This window comes from Pseudonaja textilis, chromosome Z (assembly GCF_049901715.1).
Source record: "Pseudonaja textilis isolate UNSWEBS1 chromosome Z, rPseTex1.2, whole genome shotgun sequence".
NCBI lineage: Eukaryota > Metazoa > Chordata > Lepidosauria > Squamata > Elapidae > Pseudonaja > Pseudonaja textilis.
In genome coordinates, this window is record NC_142008.1 from 128087156 (window position 1) to 128104567 (window position 17412).

At 46.8% G+C, this 17412-nt stretch overlaps 1 protein-coding gene across 1 annotated transcript; it reads left to right on the forward strand.

Moving 5' to 3' along the window:
• The first annotated feature begins 1244 nt into the window (after positions 1-1244).
• On the forward strand, positions 1245-13193 carry ZNF646 (zinc finger protein 646). Its single transcript, XM_087918238.1, is given in 4 exon segments — positions 1245-1646; positions 2239-2361; positions 8045-11891; positions 11894-13193. Coding segments are annotated over 2 exon segments (4884 nt in total). The 5' UTR covers positions 1245-1646; positions 2239-2361; positions 8045-8170; the 3' UTR covers positions 13057-13193.
• Positions 13194-17412: the final 4219 nt, after the last annotated feature.

Below are 17412 nucleotides of genomic sequence, written 5' to 3' on the forward strand. Positions count from 1 at the left end.
CTTCAACTCCCAGAATTGTGGGAGTTGAAGTCCACAAGTCTTAAAGTTGCCAAATTTGGAGACCTCAACAGCAGAGGTCTGTAGATGCTTTACAATCCATTCCAGGGTTTCTATCTATCGCACGGCCTTATATTTTTGTGACACTTCAGAAGAGGTGATTCTCTAAAAAAAAAAAACTAAAAAAAACCCTACCCCATAAACATTCACACGGAACTTCTGAGAGAGTTGACGCGGTTCCATTGTTCACTATTGTCTTGTAGGGCAAATATTCTTTTTCAAGCGTCGCTCTACCCTTTGGAATCTCTATGGCGAAATCGCTAACACACCGTTGGGAGAACGGGCAACTCGTTCCATCTCAGACCGGAAACAGGACAATAGGGTGATAGAGATAGAAACTCTTAGAACGCTCCATGCTCGTTTCGGCACTTCCGTTCTAATGGAACGGCTCTACTCGCCAAATCGGCCCCCATCCCCACCCCGCGAAGGTTTTCCTCATAGACCGCCCGAGAGAATAGTGGGAGATTGTAGATGCTCATCCGAAATACGCGTGTATGATATTGGGGCGGGTGGTGAGGGGGTGTGTGTGCTGTTTTGCAAAGGACGCTTTGGCTACCAAATAGAAAAAACGGCTCCGGAAGTCTATTCCCGTCCAACCAAGCAGGGGAACGCTTTGACGGGTGCACATTTCCTGTTTCCTAGCAACAAAAGGAAGTATTTGTTGTTGCCCTCTCCTGCGGGACTCCCTACCAGTAAATCCCGGGGTCTCGAGGCCTGGAGGCGTTGCCGGGCCGCTCAGCCCGGCGTGCGGGACCCCGTCTCAGGGAACGGCGGGGCTTCCGAAGGGCCCCGGAGGATTTGGCCTTGCCAGCCTTGCCTCCCCCTCGTCCGTTTGGTTCCCCTCCGCCCGATCCGTCCGTTGCTCGCCGAACGGGAGGCGAAGAGCTCGGCGGGGTTTCTCTTCCCGGGAAATGGTGGGTCGTCGTGGGGCCTCTCTTCTACCTCAGGGCGAGCTAAGTCGCGGACTGTGATCTCCGCCAGCCCGCCCGCCCGCCCGGAGCCTCCCGGGAGAAGCGAGGGCCGTGGACCCTGGCACTCCTGAACCCGAATCTCAGGGTTTTCGGCCCTGATCGCGGCCTCCTTCGACGTCGGATGCCTTAGGAAGCCTGGAATTAATCTGCGGGCTGCTCTTGCTGTCGCCCTACTTGAACGGGATGCTTCCCGCTGGGATGTCCTGAAATGCACTGGATGCCTCGATTGGAGGTCCAGCTCACCGCCTGTGTCTCTCTCTTTCCCCTCTTCACTCAGGGTCTCCTCCACGTGTCTTCTTCAGCCTCTGGGATGGGGCTTCATCCTTGATAACCTCCTGCTCCAAAGATGGGGCTCTGAAGGCCTGCCTGGATTCTGAAGGATGTGGCCTTGAATGCCTTGGGCTTTTGGAAAAATCAGCTCAGTTTAAAACTCGGCCCCCCAAAACCGAAAAATCAGCTTAACCCCACTCATCACCCAATGCATTTTGTGCTGTGTTTTAATGTACATTAATATGTCTGGCTCTGGGCCGCATTCCCTGTTTTGGGAGGAAGTTTGTGTCGGTGGCTCCTGATAAATGAATGTTGTGCCGATCTGGGAAATTCAGAATGATTTGACAGGTGAGAAATCAGCATGTTTGTGTCCATATGTGCATGTATTCACTTGTATTCAGTGAGTAATTCTTCCAGCCTGGTTGCCATCCAAATGTTTTAAACTGCAATAAACTACAACTAGCTGCAACTTTGCATGGCAAGGTTCAAGTCTGATGGGCATTACAGGCTCAACCATATGGAGAGTAAAAATTGGGGAAAGCCTGGGTTCAGAGTAATCTAATAAAACCTTTGTGCACTGTAGCTCTGTTTATTATAAAACCATGCTTTTTTGTTATTGTTGAGTGAGAAAAATTATCTACTTCCTGGATCTCTCCTTGTGCCTTGTGATTAGAATAAAATAATTGGGCAGGAGAGAAGGCATACAAGAAAATTTCTGTTATTGAGCAGAACAAAACTAAAAGAATGACATCTGGTGAAATCGAACTCTGGGCACTGAGATACCTAGTTTATTAGACCTACCTAAGTTCCTTGTTTCTTAGAGATTTAAAACTATTTTTTGTTCTGCTTCAGGAAATCCTATATTTCTGACCTATAGTCTCTGACCTAAGTTAGTTTCCTATCTCTTTCAAAATACAATTCTCAGTCTTTCTGTTCTTAGAGAATAGGGGATTATTCCAATGTGCTGTATAAGATGTTCAACTGGAGAAGGTTACTCTACATCGCTGCAATAAAAACCAGTTCTAACACACACAACCACAAGCTGAGGATTTCATAATTTGAGGTAACTTGATTTACTGTTACTTAATTGTGCCCCCTCTTTCCTGGGTTTTAGGGCCCAGAAGCTGGAACTTGCTTATTGGGATTTTAAAAACCCAGTGTGGTTTATTTAGTACAGAGCAACTTTTATCTTAGACACTAGCTAACACCTATGTGTATTTGTTATAAAAAGTCTCCCATCTTATCAAGTTAATGCCTAAAGGAAGCTAACAACACCCATGTGATAAGAGCTCCCCAGTCCCCGACAAAATAATCAGAGCAATAACCATTGCTATATTTTGGGTCACTGTTTTCACAATACAATTGTGCGTTAAGAACCAAAGAACGAACAATCCATATTCTAATACCTATCACAACTAGTCAGATATTTCCAGGAAGTCTACTACCAGGGCATAAAACATTTCCTCTTGTGTCCTGATGGGACCCTTTTCTAAGAAGCCAGCATTCTGAGATTATTCATTCTGTTTTTTATGACTGGTAATGTTTGTGATGAATCCTTTTCTGATTTGATACTGCCTGGTCCCTGTGGGAAGATATTGCAAAAAAGGGAAATGGGAAAATTACAGCACATACACGTATACCTACGTACATGTAGCAGACTTCTTCACAGAGGTGCCCTTCTGAGGGGAGAAATAATTTATTTGAATTAATAACAGCACTGAAACAAGTGACTTATGACTGTTTTTCACATAGCCTTTGCAGTATTTCCTGGTCATGTGATCAAAATTGGGGTGCTTGGCAACTGGCTCAAATTTATGATGATTACAATATCTGGGAATCATGTGATCTCTCTTTGTGATCTTTTGACAAGCAAAGTCAATAGGGAAGCCAGGTTCACTTAACAACTGGCTTACTAACTTAACAATTGTAGCAATTTACTTAGCAATTGCAGCAAGAAAGGTTGTAAAATGAGGTAACATTCACTTAGCAACTGTCTCACCTAGCAAAAGAAATTTTGGGCTCTATTGTGATTGTAAATTGAGGACTAAATTCGTGACAGTTACACAGTCCCAACATATTGTGTAAACTGAACCACTGTGGCTTGGAAACTGTGGATTGTGGTTTATTGTGCTGGGTGATAGTATTCAGTAAATCCTGATTAGCACGGCTAGCCAAAGAAAACAGAGACAGCCACTTCAACATCAGTGCCAGGAGCCTGTGCTTTTCCCAAACAATTGCTTAGAGCTTGAAGTTGACAAATTCGAAAACACCTTTGCGGACAAACCAACCTTTATTATAAGCCATGAGCTTTCATGAGCTCCACTTGGACTAACAGATTAACAGAGTTGGATGGGACCTTGTATGTCATCTAGTCCAACCCCCGCCCAAGCAAAAGACCTTACACCATTTCTGACAGATGGCAATCCAGTCTCCTTTTAAAAACCTCCAGTGATGAAGCTCCCATAACTTCCGAAGGCAAACTGTTCCATTGGTTGATTCTTCTCATGGTCAGAAAATTTATCCTTATTTCTAGAGTGAATGTCTCCTTGTTCAATTTTCCATCCGTTACATCTTGTTTAGCCTCTGGGTGCTTTGGAAAATCCCCTCCTTTCTGTGGCAGCATCTTAAATATTGGAAGACTGCTATCATGTCTCCCCTGGTTCCTCTCTTCACTAAACTAGCTATGCCCAGTTCCTGCAACCATTCTTCATATGTTTTAGCCTCCAGTCCCCTAATCATCCTGGTTGCTCTTCTCTGCTTACTTTCTAGATACCACTCTTTATAATGTAGTGACCAAAACTGGATGCAGTATTCCAGGTGTGTTTAGTAAGGCTTTATAGAGTGGTATTAGTACCTCACTTGATCTAGCTTCATTTGAATAGCTAGACTTAGATTTTAAACTGGGATGAGGAAAGGAGAGGAAAGCTGGTTGCTTATGGAGATGCAACTTAGAGATAATGGGTTTCAAGCATCTTATCACGGTTATAGTCATGGGTTAATAATCCATTTTGTGTGTGTAGAGAAGGGCTGAAACCATTTGCTTTATGCAAGTTCAGCAATTCCTCAATTTCCAAAACAATCATTTGGAAATTTGCTATAAGGCAGCGGTCCTCAACCTTTTCAGCTTAGCAGCCCTCAGGGCAGTGGGAGGATGGTTCCATGCAAGTGGTAGGCATGCTCACAACTCTATTTTTGTGAGTGGTAGGCATATGAAAATGGAGCTTCTTGCCTGAGCACCTGCCACTCACACAAATGGAGATTCATGCACACACATGTGCTCGTTGCTCACAAAACAAGCTGCATATGCTTCTGTGCTCACCCGCCATTTGCGCAGACTGGTTCTGAATGAGCCATGGCCCAATAGTGGGCTACAGCACAGGGGTTGGAGACCCTTGCTGTAAGATATCCAGGGAGATCAGGATGCAGTTTCACAAAAGCTTATGCATTTTAGTATCCCATCAGGGATAAGTCCTCTAGACCAGGAGTGTCAAGTTCACGGCCTGTGGGCTGGATCTGGCCCATGGGGTGCTTAGATCTGACCTGTGGGCCCAGCCTGGAAACATTGAAGGATCAGCCCGCAGTGCCTCTGCCAGCAAAAACGGAGGGGTGCAGAAAAGCTGTTTTCCTTCGTTTTTGCTGGCAGAGGGTTGCAGGAGGCCGTCACAGCCGAAAACATTGGATTGGAGCCCATTTTTGCTGACAGAACGCTTGGGCCACCACAGTGCTCCCCACACAGGTGACATCATGCTGGCCAGCCCCCCCCCCGGAGTCCCCCTCCCCACACCCCAGTCACAATGTGGCCTTCAACGAAATTGAGTTTGACACCAGTGGTCTAGACCAGTGGTTGCCAACCAGTAGGCCGTGAGAACATTTTGGTGGGCCGCAGAGAAATCTCACACCCAGAGCACCCTCCCCAAAGCAATTACTCCAGGCTGCACAGGAACACAAGGCTACGCTGCCCACATGGCCCGTGGAACCCTCCCCACCCACTCACTCCTTACCCGGCAAACTTGTCTGCTAACTTGCCATTTTTCCTTTTCCTGATCATCATCTGTTCTGCTGTGCTGGGAGATTTAGATTAGCTAGGAAGCAGGAAATGGTTGGATTTCTTGCTTTCTAAGCACAGCCGAACCTCCCTTAGGACTGAAGGTTTGCTTGCAAACAAATTCAGTGCAGACTCATGGCAAGCAAATTTGAGAAACTGAGCTAGCCGATGGCAGATAAATAGATCACTGAATGATTCTGTGGGCAACTCAATCTGCCTGCTTTGCCTGATTTTGGATAAAATTTACTCTTTTTTATAAAAAATTCAATATTTACATACATGGTGTGTTGTGAGTTAATTGTGAGTTTGCTTGCTAGCAAACTTTATGTGACAGACTGAGCTAGCCAGTGGCAGATAGATAGATTTCTGAACGAATCTGTGATTCTGTGAGCAACTCAATCTGCCTGCCTGCTTTGCCTGATTTGGGGTAAAAGTTGTTCTTTTTTTAAATAAAAAATTCAATATTTACATGCATGGTGTGTTGTGAGTTAATTTTGTGAGTTTGCTCGCTAGCAAATTTTATGAGTTTGCTTGCAACCAAATTTTATGTGACAGACTGAGCTAGCCAATGGCAGATAGATAGATCTCTGAGTGGATCTGTGATTCTGTGAGCAACTCAATCTGCCTGCCTGCTTTGCCTGATTTTGGGTAAAAGTTGCTCTTTTTTTATAAAAAAAATCAATATTTATATAAATATTTATAATATTTACATACAAGCCATGACCAGCCAGTCACATGACCACCAAGCCGCATCCACAAATTTGGCCACGCCCACAGAACCGGTTAGTGGTCCCTGGGATCTAAAATTATGAGTTTGGTGGTTCCTGAAGTCCAAAAGGTTGGCGACCCCTGGTCTAGACTAAGTCATCATTGTGTTTTTCCTGCTGTCTTCTTGTTCCTTTTCCCTCTTTGGAGGGTGGGAGTATTTTGGTACATCCCCTAATAAAAACTTCGCCCCTGTTTTTTTTTTAAAAAAAAAAACCTAACAGGTAATCCTCTTCTTACAACAACAATTGAGCCCAAAATTTCTGTTGCTAAGAGACAGTTAATTGAGTTTTGCTCCATTTTACAACCTTTCCTGCCACAGTTGTTAAGCAAATCACCGTGGTTAGGTTAAGTTAGGAACATGGTTGTTAATTGAATCTGGCTTTCCCGTTGACTCTGCTTATCAGAAGGTCACAAAAGGTGATCACATGATCTCGGGACATTGCAACTGTCATAAATACGAGTCAGTTGGGCCAAGCATCCGAATTTTGAACCTGTGACCAAGGGGATGCTTGCAACAGTTGTAAGTGTGAAAAATGGTCCTGTTGAACTTAGAACAGTCCCTAAACAAACTGTGTTATAAGTCGAGGATTACTTGTATAGATCTTGAGATCAGCTTTTAGGCACGAAGCTGGAAATCTGTGAGTTGGACATGAAGCCAATGCAGTGATTTCCTCTCAGACCAGAAATACACTTCTGAAAAACAATTGTCAAGAAAGCCACAGGGACAGGTCCAACCATTTGCCAGAAGTCAAACTGACTTGAAGGCTCAGCTTCCTATTAATAAAGCAGGAAGAAAAAGAATCAGATCTCTTCCTGTTGGCCCCATTTAATGGTTCCTCTTGGTGAAGTTGCATCCTTGCTTCTAAAGGTATCTTTGAAACTGCAAGAAGGAGCACCATGGTTGCATGTTTGTACACACGAGCTTGCAGTTGATACTAATTTGGTTTAGACTCCACAATTACCTCATCAAACTCTAAGGAAGTGTTTCTCAACTGTGGCCACTTTTAAAGACATATGGACCAACTCCAAGAATTCCCTAGCCAGCATGCTCACTCAGGAATTCTGGGAATTGAAGTCCACACATCTTAAGGTGGCCAAGATTGAGCTACACTGCTCTAAAAAGCCTTAAACTCTTATCATTAATATAATTAGAAAAATTAAGAATGACAAATTGGTCACTAAATGAACTGTGGCATATAGTGGTACACCTGCTGCCAATTCCCCTCAGAAAATTAGCCATCCTTTACAGAAAAAGGTCTCCCTTCTCTGTTAAATACCGTAAGATACTGATAAGATTTCCACATTTGAAGTTACAATGCCACTGAAAAAAGTAATTTATGACCATTTTTCACACTTATGACCATTGCAGCATGCTCATGGTTACATGATTTAAATTTGGATGCTTCACAATTGGTTCATATTTCTGATGGTTGCAGTGTCCCAGAGACATGTGACCCTCTTTTGTGACCTTCTGACATGCAAAGTCCATGGGCGAGACAGATTCACCTAACAACCATGTTACTAATTTTAGAGCTGCAGTAATTCATTTAACAACTGTGGCAAGAAAAGCCATAAAATGGGGCGAAACTCACTTAACAAATTTCTCACTTAGCAGCATGAATTCTGGGCTCAATTGTAGTCGTACATCAAGGACTACTTGTATACCAAAGCCCTTGACTTTGCACCAGTGTTTCTCAACCTTAGCAACTTTTGTGGATTTCAGTTCCCAGCGTTCCCTAGCCAGCATGCTTACTGGGGAATTCTGGGAGTTTAAGTCCATATGCCTTAAATAAAACCCAAGGTGAGAAATACTGCTCCTATACAAAGGTGTGATTTGTGGTACCTGACTTGTTTTTTGCGCATAATGGTTCCAGCGATGCTCACTCTGATCACGGGGATTCCTCCTCATTACTGCCCCTCTTTCTCTCTGCAGGTCTTGGAATGGTTGGGTGAGAAGAGGGGACCTGAAGCTCTGCAATGAGACTGAGGGGTATGTCTGAATGCCTGTGGATCCCTCTTTAAAGAGAGACAGGATTAAGAAGGACATTGGACGTGAGCAATGGCTGAGGGCGATGCTGCTCTGAGCAGTGAGCCGCCTATGGGTCAAGAGGAACGGCCATACAAATGCAAGCAGTGCCCGCGGAGCTACCGCCACGCCGGCAGCCTGGTGAATCACCGCCGTACCCACGAGGTAGGCCTTTTCCGCTGCCTGCTGTGCCACAAGGATTTCTCCAACCCCATGTCCCTGAAGAGTCACCTGCGCACTCATACGGAAGAGAAGCGTCACAAATGCCCAGACTGCGGCAGAAGCTTCAGAGTCTCATCCCAGCTTCCAAGCCACCACTGTCCAGCTCAGGCCACCCAGGAGCAGGAAGAAGGCCAGAGGGATGGGAGTTACAGCTTCCAAAGGGGCCAAGGTACGTCTTCTCCAGATGTTGATTCCCGTTCTGGGATGGAAGGCAGCAGTGGGAGCCTGTTGTCCAACCTGGAGAAGTACATTGCTGAGTCGGTGGTGCCAGCTGACTATTCTCAGCAGGAGTTTCCAATCAAAATGAAAGAGGAGAAGCAGGATCTGCTCCCGGGGCATGAGGAGGATGGGGAAGAGTCTGGGCTGCTGGCTGCCATGGAGGATGAGCGCCGTTACAAATGCAACCAGTGTGATAAAGCTTACAAACACCCCGGCAGCTTGACTAACCACAAACAGAGCCACACTCTGGGGGTCTATCAGTGTGCCATGTGTTACAAGGAGTTCTCCAACCTCATGGCCCTCAGAAGCCACGCCCGTCTCCATTCGGAGTATCGGCCCTACAAGTGCCGCTTTTGCCACAAAGCCTTCCGGTTGCCCTCGGAGCTGCTGAGTCATCAGAAAGCCCACAGCCAGGAAGAGAGCAAATCCACAGACCCGTCAGCCTGGGAGGATTTGGAGCATGATGTTTGGGAGGAGGACTCGATAGAAACATCAGCAAAGTTGGACATCTATCAGCCTCCTCCTGTGGGCACAGGCTTCGGGGACAGGGCTCCCTGCAGCCTCAAGGATACCTCCAAGGCCGGTGGTGGAGAACGCTGTAATCCAGATGGAGAGCTGTGCGTCCGCTGCGGTGGGACCTTTGCTGACGAGGAGGAATTAAAGGAACACAGTTGCCTTTACCCAAAGGAGGCAGATGAAGAAGAAGAGGCTGAGGGCAGTAGCCCTTCCCAAGCAGCCCCCAGCTCCAATGAAGCTTGGGAAGCCCGTCTGAAGAGCGAGGAAGGCTTTCCCATGTCTGAAGAGCGCCCTTTCCGCTGTGGGGACTGTGGGAGGACATACCGCCATGCGGGGAGTCTCATTAACCACCGGAAGAGCCATCAGATTGGGGTGTACAGTTGTACCGTCTGTTCAAAACAGTTGTACAATTTGGCCGCCTTGAAGAACCACTTGCGGGTCCACCTCAGGTCCAAGCTCAACTCCTCGGCCCCAGAAGAGGCTTCCCAGCACCCGTCTGGGATCCTGGACCCATCGAAAGCACAGGACTACCCTGACAACTGCCCTACCCAGCCCTCGGACGCCTGGAGTGGACCAGCTGCCTGTCCCAAGGAAGAGGAAGAAAGGACTCTCGGGGAGGAAGAACGACCCTACCGGTGTGAAGATTGCGGGAGGAGTTATCGCCACCGTGGCAGTCTGGTGAACCATCGCCACACTCATCAAACAGGAATCTTCCAGTGCTCCATCTGCCCCAAGCAATACTCCAACCTCATGGCACTCCGGAACCACGTCCGCGTGCATTTGCGGGCTGCGCGCATGCGGGGCAAAGAATTAGGGGACGGCTTGACTTGCAGTAATTGCGGAGAGAGTTTTGAGGAAGAGGCCGAATTCCAGCTTCATCAGCTACGCCATCTGCCCTGCACAGAGGACATTGAGGCGGCCGAGGTGTCTAGGCTTGGCGTCCTTCACTCTCAGGAAGCAGATCTTCTTCAGACTATTAAACAGGACGTAGAAGCCCTGGAGAATGGGGCAACAGTGGCTGAGGACATCCTCCCAGCCTCAGAGATGCCTCAGATTTGTCACCAGTGCGGGTTGGCCTTCCCTACTGTGGCTAGCCTGCAGACTCACACCGTGCAACACGGCAATGGAAGGGAGCGTTTGGAAGGGGTGGTGGAAGGAACCGAGCCACCTGTCCCCATCCAGCGTCTCTATGAGTGTGAGCTGTGTGGCAAGTCGTACCGGCATTCAGGAAGCCTCATCAATCATAAGCAGACGCACCAGACAGGTGACTTCAGCTGTTCACTTTGCAGCAAACACTTCCAAAACGTGGCCTCCCTCAAAAGTCACTTGCGTGGCCATCAGAGGCCCAGGAGAGGACTGTCCGAGACACTGGTGACCACAAATGAGGACACTGACACTGAAGCTGGCGCCGCCATGCCTATGGCTTTATCTTTGGCAGAAGAGCTGAGAGAGAGTTGCAGTGTTCTGGAAAAAGATGCCGCAGCCAATGATTGGCAAACCCAGTCACAAGCGTCTTCCCCATTGCCTGACGATTCTGAAGGCCTTCCTTATCTCTGTGAGCAGTGTGGGTTGGGCTTTCACCAGGCCAAGAACTTAATTGAACACCGGCAGACCCATCAAGCTGGCATCTACCAATGTTCTCTCTGCCCTAAAGAGTATCCCACCCTCCTCGCTCTAAAACACCACTTCCACGGGCACGCCAAGGCCACAGCATCTGGCCAGGACAACCCCATGGGTGAAGGCCACACTGAGGAGCAGCCATTCCTCTGCAGCCTCTGCGGCATGATCTTCCCCAGCGAAGAGAGCCTTCAGGATCACCACAGCCTCTTGCATGAGGAGGGCGAAGGCCGGAGTGACAGTCCTCATGTGCTGAAAAGGGAAACCGAAGAGCAGCTGGATGGTGGAGGGGATCCTGAGGAGGAGCAGCTCTTCTCCCACATCTGTGGTTATTGTGGACAGACATTCGACGATATGGCCAGCTTGGAAGAGCACAGCAACGGGCATCTGGAAGAGAAAGCAGCAGCCCTGGCCGATACCTCTATCCAGCTCCGGCGAGCTCCACGCATGGAGGATGACCCGCCCCATCCACCGGCACCTTTGGTGGAAACACTTCCTCTTGCTGATGACCTGCTGGACAGCCGGCCTTATGCCTGTGGTCAGTGTGGCAAGACCTACCGTCATGGTGGCAGCTTAGTTAATCACAAAAAGATCCACCTGATTGGAGATTACCAGTGCAGCATCTGTTGCCGGCAATACCGTAATTTGTCTGCCTATCGGAATCACCTTCGAAACCACCCAAGATGCAAGATGAACGGCAGCGTACCCCAACTCCGACAATTGATCCCTGCTGCAGAAAGGGGGCTGCCTTGCACTTACGAGAAGCTAAAGGATGAGCCGTGTGGTGCTTCCCAAAATGGAGAAGCTCCTCCAAGCAATTCTTTCCTTGCCTGTCCTATAGGAAAAGAAAGAGTGGAACAAGGGGAAGAGTTGAGCTCAGGGCTTTCAAAGAGCAGAGAAGCTCAGGAATGTGATGTTCCTGGAGAAGGGAATGAGAAGATGGAGCCCCACCAAGCAATACAGGAAATGGAGACAACAGAGAAAGAGGAAGAAGGAGCAGCAGAGGAGAAGGGCCCTCAGGCGGAAGAGGAAGACTCTCTCTTGGAACGCCCCTTCCAGTGTGATGTTTGTGGACGCAGCTACAAGCATGCCGGCAGCCTCATCAACCACAAACAGACCCATAAGACAGGCCTCTTTCACTGCAGCATTTGCCAGAAGCAGTTCTACAATCTCATGGCCCTCAAAACCACAACCGCACCCATTTTGAAACCAAACGCTACCGATGTGCTGAGTGCCCCAAGGCGTTCCGGCTCCAAAAGCAACTGGCCAGCCACCAGCGCATACATCGGGACAGGAGGCCAGAGCCTGCTTTCCACTTGGTCCATCAGAGGCCCCTTCGGGCCAAGCGAGCTAGCAAGGCAGAGACATTCCCGCTTCTTCCGGCCCCTGCTAAGCAACTTCCAGATCCTGAAGACCGTCCATACAGATGTGCGCAGTGTGGACGCTCATACCGCCACGCAGGCAGCTTGCTCAACCACCAGAAGAGCCACAAGGTCGGGCACTTCCCCTGTCCCTTGTGCAGCAAGGCTTACCCCAATCTCATGTCCCTGAAGAACCACCAGCGCATCCACTACGAAGTGAAACGTCACCAGTGTCCCGACTGCGGCAAAGCCTTCAAGTGGCAACGGCAACTGCAGAGGCACCAGCGCCGACCCCATTCTTTCAGCAAGGTCATGCCAGGGCAAGAGACTGAAAGAACTAGAACGGATTGCGAAAGAGATCAGGGGACCAACCCCGGAGAGGCACCTGTCGGGACTTTGCAGAACCAGCCGCGACCCAAACGCTTTCGCAACCGTGCCTCCCAAAAGAACCACAGTCGTGTACGTGCAAAGAAGCGTTTGGAGTGCTCGGATTGCGGCAAAGCTTACCAGGCTTCCAGGGACCTGATGCAGCATCTAAGAAGGCATCAAGCTGAGGAAAAAGGGGACAGTCCTAAAGGCAAGCTGCCAGAGGACCAGCTTTACAAGTGTCATAGCTGTGAGCGGACGTACCGCCATCCTGGTAGTCTGCTAAATCACAAGAAGGCCCACGCGACCGGCCTCTATCACTGCCCCTCTTGCCAGAGGGACTTCTACAACCTTCTGGCTCTCAAGAACCACCTTCACATCCACACGGACAAGAGACGTCACCGATGCCCCCATTGTGGCAAGGCCTTCCGGACGGCTAAGCAGTTGGCCACCCACACGAAGGTCCACGGCAGGCCTGAGGGAGAAGAGACCTTCTCCTGCCCTGTCTGCTCGAAGAGGTTCTTCCACCACCTTACCTTCCAGCAGCACCAGTTGTTGCACACCAAGGTTGATGGGCACCATACCCTTGAGGGCAGTATCACAGGGGAAGGGAATTGAGGGCGCACGGGGGAGGTGCACCCAGGATTGTATGACAGGGAGATCTAATTACAGGGAAACGGTCGAGGTCTGGGTGGGAAGCTGGCTTCATGGGAAGCATCGGGTCCACACATTGGAAAAAAGGGAACGGTTAAACTTGGTCGTGGATGGGAGATAAGACAAGGAAAACTGGGTCCGTGTTTCCGTGGCTTTTCTTTTTTTAGAACATAGATCAGAAAAATCGAGCTGGGATTAGCAGGGAAGAGAGCAGGCGAGGTAGGAAGGTGGTGGGTTTTCTCCTCTAATGGAATATTACGTTGAGCACATAATATAATGCATCTCTGTGGCGTCCTTTGGAAATATGTCCTATCTTTTGTGTCTTGGATCCTCTTTGGGGAACTGACTTTAAGCACCCTTGGGACCTTCAGAGGATTGTGCATCGACATTCTCCTATTTGCATTTTTGAGCTGTTTTCTATCCTTTTGGGGCGTCAGATGAGTAGCTAACTCCATGTTTAAGCTGCATATAGTATTTAAATTGCTGAGATTTTTTTTATTATTATTAATGGCAAAGTACTGTCGTAGGAAAAACAAGAATACTGGGGGTGGGTCTCAGTGTCGTTCTTGAACAAAGACTTAAAGAAGAAGACAATAATTCTTGGTGTGGAGTAATCTTTTTTTAAAAAAAATTCTACCTCCTTCACTAAAATACGTACATGTTTCCTTGGTATGCAAGGAAACATTAAAAAACAGTTTAAAAGACATAGGTTTTGATCGCTTTCAAAACGGATTCTGAAATATTCACTGAAAAGGTACTAGGGTTTATGTGAAACTTGACTGAAAGTTTTAGGTCTATGTGGGTAAGCAAGCTCTCCTTGACAGAACCTCTGCTGGCTGTGATTTATCAGAATAGGCCTTGAGCAAAAAATAATTGGAGATTTTGTAAATGAGTCATCAAGAAAAACCATTTATCTCCCGAAATTAATTGGACTTCTTATAGGCCTATCTCTTGTGAGGAAGATTCCATTTTCCTCGTCCCCCTTTTGATCTCCCTCTTGCATTCTCCAGATGGGTTGGCCCACCACCCCCTGCCACCATATTGGCTGAGAATGAGGGGTGTTGCCATGAAGTGCATCTGGAAGAAGCCTGCTTTGGGAATATAGCTCTTAACTTCTTGTCTGTAGCTATCCTCACCATCCCTTGGGATACAGAAACCAGATCTCTCTGGTCAGTGGGGCAGCCACCTGTCCATCTCTTTGGAAGAAGACCTGGGGTGCCCAGCTGAAGGGGAAGAAACAGCAATGCACACAGATCACTTTATGATTCAAACTCTCCCTTAGGGTGATTTTCATGGCCAGACTCGATCTCACATTCTTCATTTCTCTTTACGCCAAACTGGATTAGATTTGGAGAAGCATCTGGGTTACTTTTAAATTTGAAGAAGGTGGCGCTCGACTTTTTGAGCTCTGCTGCATCTAGATGCGGTTTGGTTCCACCATTTTGAGGCGGCATGGAAGGCACTTAACTTCTCTTCAATTTCTCTTCAATTGCCACTTTGCCTTTAAGACGCCAGATTTTTTTTGGGTGGGGGGAGTTCTTTCCCAACATAAATAATATTGTTAGCATAAGCCTAATAATTGGGATCCTAGCTGGTGTGGAAAGCTAATTAATCTTGTTCTTCATGAGATTTGCACAGGGTTCGGCACAGATGGTATCAGGCCCCCTTTCTTCACCTGATGTTTTTTTTTTAATTTATTTTTAGAAGAAAACCCTTCTGTTAAAGGTGGCATTTACCTACTCTCCCATCCAGTCTGGACCTGAATTCCCCTGAGGAAGAGCCACTAAACCTAATCCTGCACAATATGAAACAATGCCCCTTATTTCTCCCCATTTCAGTTCTCAACAGGCAAGACTAACAATGCTAAGCAGCAGCAAGGTGTCTCAGGATAATAGGCCTGGCGGTCCAACACTGGAAAGGCAACCGAGCAGGAAGGAAGATTTCCTTGTTTTGGTTGTCATGATGGGGGGTGGGGGTGGGGGAAATCTCAGCTTGAGAGAACGCTTGGAGTACTGTGAGTGGGCTGATTCCTTAATTCTGTTTTGCCCAGAATACTTGGACCCCTTTAGGGTTTAGTGTTGATCTGGATGCAGATCAGATTGCAGAGAAGGGATTCTAACCCCTGGGGGGATTTCTCTACAGCTGGGAGGGGGGAACAGAGAAGGGAACCAAATTAGCTGGGCTTGTTTTTCAAACACCCTGAGTTGTTTTTTTTTTTAAAGACCAGCCAGAATGGAGATGCCTTGAAACAAAGCATCTTAGCATGCTTTCCCTGTTCTGCAAGGCACAGCCAGAGGTTACTGGAGGTGCATTAAAGAGCTGTCACCCTCATAATCCCTAGAATTTGTAAATGGTATATAGGGATCAGCTTTTAGACTATAGGGATGTAGTAGGTGGGATTATGAAGACATTAAAAAATTAAACAAGAGGACTAGAAACTTGACCATCACCAGGCTATCTTCTTCTGTTTTGGGGTTGGCATGGGTACCTGTTTCACTATTGCTCTGAGGCCAGCCCCCAATTTTGTCCTCATTCAGGTAGAATTTGGTTCAGTGGCAGAATAAATGTTTTTAAGTAGGAAAAGAGCTCTTCATTTGTGATTAAAGTTTTATAGACTTTCTAACATAGGCGGGTAATATTTTTCATAGGGCGTGGGAGGGACATGTATTGGCTTATTTTGCCAGCTGAAATCTGTTTTTTTTTTTCCTGCCTTCAATGTTTATCCTTACGATGCCCAATAACTCCAGAATGTTGACGATCAAGTCCTGTTTATGCTGCTGTTTTGGATAACTGACATTTTAGCTCTGGTTCAGCAAAAAAAAAAAAAAAGTAAGTAAGACAGAAACCTCACAAAAGGAAAATAAATTTTGAGTTTCGTACATTTTCAAATGCTTCCCCTTCTCCTTAAACAGAGGCATGGGATACGATTCAAGACGTTATTTGATGTTATTAGATTTGAAAGCTCCTGACCAGGTGGTGTGTGTGTGTGTGTGTGTGTGTGCGTGTGTGTGTGTGTTTATATGTTTGGGGGGTTGATGAAGAAAGGCAAAATCAAAGGAGAAGACATTTTCAAATCTTCATATTTTGCTGTTCTGACTTGCTCTCAAACCATTAGCTGCCACTGCCCTCATAGAGATGGGCAGATAACTGATACTGTGCTCCTCAGTCTTCCCAAATTGAGACCTTCTGGATGGGCTAGACTATCATCCCCAGCCAGCACACTGTCTGGCAGGAACTGGTGCTCTAGTTCAGGTTGCCAAGCAAGAAAAGGCTATTTTTCCCCAATTAGAGGAAGACTTCTCCTAACTATGTTTAGCAGCCTGGGAATTTCTTTTGAAAGCTATCTGGTGCCCAGGCCTGCGCTGTGAAACACCTCAATGGCAAATAAATTGTTTAATTTTTTAAAATGAAAGTGCTTTTTCTGATATTTTGAATAGGAGTGTGGGATGTCAAATTATTTTTAGGCAAGCTAGCTGAGGTCTTCAGCAAAGCAGCAGACAGATAGGCTAGTTTGATCTTATAAAGCAGCAAAGTCCACCATTAGGTGAATCCAAGGCCTACCAAGTTGCTCATGGCAATGGCCATTGCCTGGCATTAGACTTCCTTTTTGTCATCTTGCTGATTCGAGTCCACAAAAGGTCACTTTCCGGCAGGGCTTCCCATTTTGGAATGTTTCTTTTCCAACACTTGAGGGGGTGTTGAATAAGGTGGTATTTGCAAAGCCACGTGAAATCAATGGGATCCATTTCTAAGAGCTTCCTTGTGGCCTATGGCATTCTGTAACACTGACTGGATCAACCATTTTCTAACATCTTGAATATCAGTTGTTTTGCAATTATTTATTTAGGGTTTTTTATATATAGATTAGGTTGATGATGATGATGATGATGATATAGATAGACAGATGAAAGATGATTAGATGAATAAGAGATAGAGAAATAGATAAAAGATGAATGATTAGATAGATGAATAATTAGATGAAAGATGAATAGATACATAGATGAAAAATGAATGATTAGATAGATAAAAGATGAACGATTAGATGATAGATAAATAAATAGAGAAGAGAGAGATCTGCTGGCTCTCATCAATGCAGGAACCCAGTGCCTGGCTTGTTGTCTGCTACCAGTCTGCGGTATGTTGTAAAACGGGCTGCTGAAGTGGGTGAGCACCTAAAGTTTGTACATGTGTAGGATTTAGGTTACACACATGAAACCACTCCCCAAAGCCGCCACTGCTGGTCCAAGGAACAAAAAAGGTTGGGGACCCCTGCATTAAGGGATCCAGATGGTAGATATGTTTTCTGATGGAATATATAAA